Source organism: Fukomys damarensis, unplaced genomic scaffold, assembly GCF_012274545.1.
Source record: "Fukomys damarensis isolate Sample0158 unplaced genomic scaffold, DMR_v1.0_HiC HiC_scaffold_16, whole genome shotgun sequence".
Classification (NCBI taxonomy): domain Eukaryota; kingdom Metazoa; phylum Chordata; class Mammalia; order Rodentia; family Bathyergidae; genus Fukomys; species Fukomys damarensis.
Genome location: NW_022900928.1, coordinates 28,330,400 through 28,339,244, shown reverse-complemented (window position 1 = coordinate 28,339,244; position 8,845 = coordinate 28,330,400). Strand labels below are relative to the sequence as shown.

At 40.8% G+C, this 8,845-nt stretch overlaps 1 protein-coding gene across 1 annotated transcript; it reads left to right on the top strand.

Moving 5' to 3' along the window:
• Positions 1 to 5,434: 5,434 nt before the first annotated feature.
• Positions 5,435 to 6,689, top strand: LOC104847730 (olfactory receptor 2AT4). The gene has a single exon (XM_010603292.2). The coding sequence runs from the start codon at positions 5,581 to 5,583 to the stop codon at positions 6,556 to 6,558; it is 978 nt and encodes a 325-aa protein (XP_010601594.1). The 5' UTR covers positions 5,435 to 5,580; the 3' UTR covers positions 6,559 to 6,689.
• Positions 6,690 to 8,845: the final 2,156 nt, after the last annotated feature.

Sequence of the window (8,845 nt, the reverse complement as noted above, 5' to 3'; positions counted from 1 at the left end):
AAATAAGAAATAAGAACAAAATGGATTCACTGGTGTTAAAGTTCTTGGGCCCACGAGAGTTGTTAATGATGCTGTTTTTATTATCAGCAAAGCCCAAGCTGAGCCTCCTGCTCCGTCCTGGGGAAGGTGGTGGATGACCTATGGGAGCTAATAGGAACAATCTTAATGCTTTCCTTCCCTGGAGGCCAGTTGAGAAAATAAGAACAAAATGGATTCACTGGTGTTAAAGTTCTTGGGCCCACGAGAGTTGTTAATGATGCTGTTTTTATTATCAGCAAAGCCCAAGCTGAGCCTCCTGCTCTGTCCTGGGGAAGTTGTTCCCAGGTGGATGACAGATTGGTGGTCCCATTGGAGAGCCAGATAGACGGGAAGGGTTCCAGCAGGCCTAGCCATAGGGACCTTCCTGTGAGTTTAATGGGCCATAGCTTGCTCTCACCTGGCTCATCTCACTAAGGCCAAATGTGATGATTCCATAGAAGACGCCTAGATGGACCAGGCTTGCAAGTGAGCTGGACTGGGGATGGAGTGTGCAGAAGCAGGTAAAGACTGGGTGAGAGGCAGGCTTGGGGAGGCCAGGGGCATGTAGAGCCATGGCACAGAGCCCAGAAGCACATATCTGATATGTGACTGTCAGGGCCCCAGGATCCATGTCCGTTGTGCATATGGTCTGTGAGTCAGACACTGTAGCAGGTGGGACCAGGAATGAGCAACTACTAGCAGGAGGTCGAAGATCTGGAGGAGAGTTTCTTGTGAAGAGACATGGAGATGTTTAATAAGGCATCTGTCACCTCTATGAGAGCTGCAGATAGAGGATCTGCCATTCAGAGAGAGAAAGTAGATGGTGGAGCCAGGATGGAAACAAGGTCTTTCTAAGTCCAAAGTGGACCTCCATTTCATGTTTTGTACATGCCCCGCTCCTCTTCCAAGGGAACAACACAGTGGGAAAGTCATGAGAGAATTGCATGGATTTGGGGGTTGTAGTGAGGTACAATGACAAAATGATGACAACAGATCAAGCTTTAGGGAGCTGAGAAATAGGAGAGCTGTTCCTCTCTCTCTTTAGGGGATTGGGTCATGAGACATCCTTTTCTGAGCTCCTCCCTTGGCCAGACACAGAGAGGATGCACAAAAATGTTTATTGCCCTAGAGGAGATCACCCTTTCTAAAGCCTTCATTTTATGTATGTGAAAACTGAGGCTCAGGGACCCAAAGTCATAGCAAGAGAGTATCAAGTCTCATCCAGGAGCCAGGACTCTGTTACCAGGTGGGGCTCAGACTTTTGCAGCAGAATGGCTGCAAATATAACCTCCGCTCTCACTGCTCATCAGCAAGGGCCTTGGATGAGGGCCTGTTCTCTGACTCTCAACTTCTTCGTCAAAGGGGCATAACCAGCCCTAGCAAGGCTATGTGATGATAGGAGATGAGGTATGTAAAGGGCAGCATCAGGTTGGACATTTAATGGCTGGTCTTTCTGTCCTCTCTTTGGCATGGAACTGACTCTTACACAATCCCAACATTATCCTACCAAAGAAATAGCCCCCTAACAATATTGCTAGCAGTCCAAGGTAACAAAAACACCCACATAAGATGTAATTTAAAAAAAAAATCACTTTTCTAAACCACAAAATAAAAGTAAAATAATCCAGAATGTTCTGATTTTTACCATGATTCTATATCAATGCTTTTTAAAAACATCAAGTACTGAATTCTTTCAAAAACATTTTTTGTGCTTCTATCTAGGGTATGCTATGCATATGATTTGTCTGTTGCACACGTCTTCTCTGCCAGGAAAGCAGTTTAGGGAAATGTAGAGTTTTAGAACCATTTAGTTGATCACTAAGATCTCAACTGATTGGTCTGTCTTGTAGTCCTAAATAGGTGGGGCAGCCTGGGTGCATGATTGAGTTATTCCTGGCTCAAAGTAGGTTGATGATGCAGCCTTTCTGATAGTCTGGGTCTAGTTCTATCACTACTTGCTCTGTGATGTTGGGAAAATCTCAGCCTGTTTCTGAGCCTCCTTCCTGTGTCCCCATCTATATAATAAAGGAATTAGATAAAAATAATGCAATCACTAAGGCTTCCTTCATTCTTTTTTTATGATTCATCAGCAAAATGAGGAAAAGTTGAGAGAGCCGCATTTCTCACTCCTGTGTCTGCAGCACCAAGCTCCTGGGAAGGGTGGTGGTGCATTATTAAACAGAAACAATCACCACCCCCAACACTTCCCTGAAAGTACTTCAGATCTAGGGGAACCATAGATACATAAGTAGATCAGGATAATCCAGTGTGATCATAATGGTGACAAAGGGAATGCCAATGGAGCTTTTAACACCCGAAAAAGAGGACAGAAGCCAGCCAAAGCCAGCAAACTCCTTTTGGAGGAGGTAAAATTTGAGCTGTATTTGGCAGATGCACAAGGCAAGAGCAAGAAGTTGCCATTGGCTAGGAAAGGGAGAAATAAAACTGCAAAAAGATGAGCTTTGAATGGCAGGCCATGGCATCATCTTCCCCCATGAAAATCATGAACCCTGGGTGGGATCCAGGACACTGGCTATGAATTTGTTGGTTGACCTTCAAAAGATACTCTCTATTTCTGGACTTCAGACTCAGCATCTGTCTCACCTGCTGTTTAATAGAAGTGAGGCAGAAGAGAGGAAGAAGAGTACGTTTAGACTTGCTTCTGTATTTCTGCCCCTCAGCCCTCAGTTCAGCCTTACTCAGTGACATTCAAACCAGAGAGGTCTTTTGTGAGCTGCTCAGGTAAATGTAGTTTGCATTTCTTTGGGTGTTAGAAAACTAGGTGATGGGCTTGGCTTTTGGCCAGTCTTCACCTCTGTAAGCCATCACTGTACTGATTTATAACACCATAGATTGCTTTTGCCTATCAGTTAACATCAATTAAATCACACGGCATATACTCTTGTATATCTTTCCAGAATTAATTTTAGATATTTATTATTAATTTGTTTTTCAGGTCTCTGTTTTTCAGGTCTCATTGTTTTCAGTTGGCTGTTATACCCATCCAATAAGTTCTTAGTTTTAAATATTTGATATTTTTGTTCTAGAGTTTTTGTTTGGTATTTTAATAGATTCCAATTTTCTGCTGAAATTCTCTATTTTTAGTCCATTCTGCCAACATTTTGCTCTATTTTACATATTTATATATATTTATGTATATTTATATATACATAATTATATTTAAGCCCTTGTTTACTAACTGAAGTATTGGGATAATCTGTACATCAACTTTTATATCATATTTTCTTTCTTGATTGTTAGTCATATTTTCCTATCTTTTTCATGTCTAACCAGTTTTAATATGCACTACACATTATTTATAATACATTTCACAGAGTCTTAGATGGCATCTCTCACCTGATATATTTCTCCCTTTTCTCTGTTAGGCAGGCAGAGTAAGGGGCTGATCACTTCAAGCCACTTAATGCTGGTAGGGCTGAGTTTCAGTTGTTACAGAGTTTAGCCTAACTTTAGTTTGTCCTGTTCCTAAGGTATGGCCTTGATGGGTTTTGGACTGATAACCTGTTGCTCTTTGTCTCCTCATCCCTGAAAGACCACGGGAGATTTCTTCTTCCTTTTGGAGGGTTTTAATAGGTCCTTCAACATCCCTATCTACCCCTGCACAATGCTATGCCCTGTATATACATACAGCCTCAGGTGTTTGAGAAACATTTTGAGAAGAAGACTGGTGCATTTGTGGCACACCTCCACACACACAACACACACACACACGCGCGCGCGCGCGCCTTTTAAGCATTATGGTAACACAGGGACAGATGAGGGGCACATGAGGGCACAGAAAACCAACTAAAGCAGGTGCACCTATTAACCCAGTTCTGCCCCTAAACCTCCCAGTAGCCCACCTCTACTACCTGTGGTTGAAAAGCCTGATATCAAAAGCACAGTACCCAGAATAAGGAAAGGCAAGGACTAGGGTGCTCTCAGTAGACCCCCAAGGTCAATTAAGCCTTGGTGCTTAGGGATTACATCTCATAAATCTAATTAAAATAGAGGCATCATGGGAGGAATATGCACAGAACCCCAGAACGTTATATAAGAGAGAGCTGTCCAGAGGGGGTGAAGGGAGGGCAGGGACAAGGGGAAAAAATGAGAACCAGGACCTGTCATGTAAAGGTACAAGATCCCAATGATGAATGTAACTGTATTGTATACCTAAAATATACCAATAAACTGAATTATAAAAGAGAGAGAGAGAGAGAGAGAGAGAGAGAGAGCTGTCCATCACACTCCCCATGGGACCCAACACCTCTGCTTAGTGGCAGGAGCAAAATGAGGGATCACTGGAAAACCACACCACCCAGAAAGCCTCAGAGCTGGGCCTTCTTTCATTGGCACCACCTGCTCAACCTCCTCGAGCATACTTTTGCTTTCAATAAACTTCTTTTGCAACCTAACTCAAGTGCTAACTTCAATTCTTCATTGCCAACACCAATAACCTGGAAAAGAGGGCCTGACATGCTGCCAGACAATAGCAATGGGATCATAGGAGATTTTTATTCTCTCAGAAGTCCTTAGCCTAACTCTTCAGCGTCCATCTCATAGCCTCAGAAACCTGAAGACATTCTGTGGGAGAAAACCCATCATACATTTAAAGCATTTTAAATTTCAAATCAATTTTGAAAAATCTACTTTGATGGATAAAAGGCTTGCTGGATTCTCTCTCATCTTTGTCCTTCTGCCTGGTCTAAGTACAAGACACGCAGGAGTCCTAGCTGAGATATTCTCAGAGAAGAAAAGTGCCAGTGACTGTTAGGTCACTTTACAGGATGCTCCAAACTGTACAGTTTCACTTTATCCCTGCCTTAGTGCACTTACGTTTCTCCAATTTGTTTGAAAAATGTGATTTGTGTAATTTATTCAGGCTTTCCTAGTTGTTTCAGTGGAAGCACTGGGTGACCATGGCTTGTTACATCCTATCCAGAGGCAGAAGATCAGACACCCAGCTTAAATGGAGTCAGGAAGAACCATGACTCCAGGAATACAAGACAGGAATCAGCTTAATAAATATGTGAGCAGGGGTTTATTATAGAGAACCTTGGAAAAAGCAGCCCTTCCAATGACACATGGCGGAATTTTGAGTGAGTGTAAAAATAGAGACAAAATCTAAGGGCTTCATTTAAGGACTCTGAAAACCCGGGCCATGCACCCTAGAACCTCAGATGAGCACCAGAGATGTCTTTCCATAGCATTTCACAATATTAATTCATTAATCAAATGTTTATATGATTTTCTCAGTAAAATGTAAATGCTAGGAACAAGAATTTTGCCTTTCTTCTTCACTTTCAACACAATCACTTAAACACAACATAAAGCTTCTCAGTAGGTTACTAACTGATAAATATTTGTAAAACTTTGGGTTTACAAGATAGAAGTAAATACCATAGACCACCACCAATCTTATAGAACTGGTTTAAATAATTATGCTTATATTAACTATAAACATTATAGAATTTTTATGTCCTTTGTTTCTACGGTTCCAGATTCTCCTAGTGTCCAAATAGTCCAGCTACCTGTCTCCTCGAAATCCAGCTCTGTTTCACCATGGGGGAAACAACCTGTAATGGATCAATAGATGGCTCACCCGTCTTCTACCTTGTGGGCATACCCTCTCTTCCAGAGACCTTCTTCCTTCCTGTGTTTTTTATTTTCCTCCTCTTCTATCTTCTCATCCTTATGGGTAATACCCTGATCCTGTTGGCCGTGGTAGCAGAGCCCAGCCTCCACAAGCCCATGTACTTCTTTCTGATCAATCTCTCAGCACTGGACATCCTTTTCACCACAACCACTGTCCCCAAGATGCTCTCCCTGTTCCTGCTTGGGGACCGCTTCCTCAGCTTTCCTTCATGCTTATTGCAGATGTACCTTTTCCAAAGCTTTACATGCTCAGAAGCCTTCATCCTGGTGGTGATGGCCTACGACCGCTATGTAGCCATCTGCCGCCCACTGCACTACCCTGTCCACATGACTCCACACACCAATGCTGCACTCGCAGCCAGTGCCTGGATCACTGCCCTCCTCTTGCCCATCACAGCCGTAGTAAAGACTTCCCAGATGGCATATAACCACATTGCCTACATCTACCACTGCTTCTGTGATCACTTAGCGTTGGTCCAGGCATCCTGCTCTGACACCAGCCCCCAGACCCTCATGGGCTTCTGCATAGCCATGGTGGTGTCCTTCCTCCCGCTTCTCCTGGTGCTTCTTTCATATGCTCACATTCTGGCTTCAGTTCTTCGCATCAACTCCCAAGAAGGACGTTCAAAGGCTTTTTCCACCTGCAGCTCCCACCTCCTTGTGGTGGGCACCTACTACTCATCCATTGCTATAGCCTATGTGGCCTACAGGGCTGACCTGCCCCTCGACTTCCACATCATGGGCAATGTAGCCTATGCTATCCTTACACCAATCCTCAACCCACTCATTTATACCCTGAGAAACAAGGATGTCAAGGCAGCCATCGCCAAAATTGTGTATCTCAAGACCCAGGCTGTGACAGGTACATTGGACCTTCAAACGTAGCTCATTCTCTCCCAGGGCACCAAATAAGAATGCTTAGCATGGAGTAGAAACTCAATTCATATGGTTGAATGAATAAATTTATGAATATAAAAAAATAAAATTCAGTTAAATGACTTTAGTCCAGCACCTTCCTCCTGGTACAATAGAATTATGTTAACCTTATTTTATATTTTATGGTGCTGGAGATTGAAACCAAAACCTTGTCCATGCTAAGCAAGTCCTCTACTGCAAATCTGTACCTCCAAAGTTAATTTTCACTCTATTGTAGTCTAGGTTGTTCTACAAAAATTCTACTACTGAGTAATTCAATAAGCTTTACTAAAGCATAAAAGCAAATGTGTGACCAAAAAACCCTTATAATCAAAGTCAGACAGCAAATAAAAGGTATATCATGGAAAAAAAGATGAGTACTTAAATATACAGGTAGCTGTCAAAGTTTAGAAGAAAAGGCAACATTTCAATATAAAATGGCAAAATATGTAAGTAAACAAATTAACATTTAACCAACTATCTAAAATGAATACACATTAAAATTATGCTATTGTCATTTTTTACTTAATGATGTTTGTAAAAATCTCATATTTTGACAGTATGTATGTGAAAAAACAGTATTCTCATAACTTGCTTTCGAGGATACTGAAATACCTACCCAAAGTGTGTATGCATTGACCCTTTGACTCAGCAATCTTACTTCTAGAAATCTAATTGAAAGATTACTCGTTCATCATTAGGGAAAAGATTGAATAATCCATAAAAATATATGAGGCAACTATAAAGAGTAAAGGAGGAAGAAAGATCCAACAATATGCTCTATATAAGAGATACATTTAATCCAAAGAGATTCACAGTCATGGGAGACCAGATAAATACTAATACAATTATAATGGAGGACCTCAACACCCTATCATCACAAATAGATCAACTAGACAAAAATCAACAGTGAAATATTGGAGTTGAATCATACCTTTGAACAAAAGGACTTACTAGATATCTACAGTATTCCACCCAACAATAGAATGCACCTTATTCTCAGCAGCACATAGGACTTTCTCCAAAATAAACCACATACTAGCCCATAAAACATGCTTAAGTAAATGCAAAAGAACTCAAACTACCTCATGCATATTACCAGATTATAGTGCAATGAAACTAAAAAGCAATGGCAAAAGGAACCACGGAAATTATGCAAACATGAAATTAAATAATATTTTCTTGAATAATCAAGGAAATTAAACAATTCATAGAGTCAAACAATAATAACATATGAGAACCTACGGGACACAATGACAACAGTCCCAAGAGAGAAGTTTATAGCTGTGAATGCTCATACCACAGAAGCAGAGGGAGTCCAAATAAATAATTTAATGATGCACCTTAAGGTCCTAGAAAAACAAGAACAACATAAATCCAAAGTTAGTGCAAGGAAGGAAATGATAAAGATCAGAGCAAAGCCAGGTGTAGTGGTGCACACCTGTAATCCCAGCATTTAGGAGGCTGAGGCAAGAGGATGGGACTGAGTTCAAGTCCAGCATATATATAGTGTATATAGTGAGTGCAAGGCCAGTCTGAACTACAAAGCAAGACCTCCTCTCAAAAACTAAAATAATGTCAGAGCAGAGCTAGGAAAATTGAGATTAGAAAAATACAAAGAATCAATGAATCAAAGCGCTGGTTCTTTGAAACAAACAAAATTAACAAACCCCTAGCCAAGCTTGCAAAGAAAGAAGGAAATGACCCAAATCAATGCAGTTAGAAATGAAAAAGGTGATTAGCTCAGTGGTACCCCATCTGCCTTGCAAGCAAAAAGTCCTGAGTTCGATACCCCTAACCAGAAGAACAAAGACAACAAAAGCATTTAAAGTAAATGCATATACAAGTACCTGGTGGGGATATTTTTAAATGTTACCGGTGACTTCAAGTGATTTTTCTCCTTTATGTTTTCCTGATGTTTTATTCCCCAAAACCCCAGTGAAAATATTATTTCATCATGAAAAAAAAAAAAAGAAATGAAAAAGGTGAAATCACAATGGGCTGTGCCAAAATCCAGATTATTAGGAACTACTATGAAAATCTGTACTTTACTAAATTGGAGAAGTCAGAAGAAATTAATGGATTGCTAGATACATATAAATTACCAAAACGAAAGCATGAAGATATAAAAACCTTGAACAATCCAATAAATAAAATTGAGGAAGTAATTTAAAAAACTACCAACTAAGAGAACAGGACCTGATGGATTCACTGCCAAATTCTACAAGAAATTTAGTGAAGATTTAATGCCAATACT

Bases quoted from the DNA above. Each gene is read 5' to 3' on its own strand.
- LOC104847730 (XM_010603292.2), top strand. From the start codon at position 5,581: ATGGGGGAAACAACCTGTAATGGATCAATAGATGGCTCACCCGTCTTC.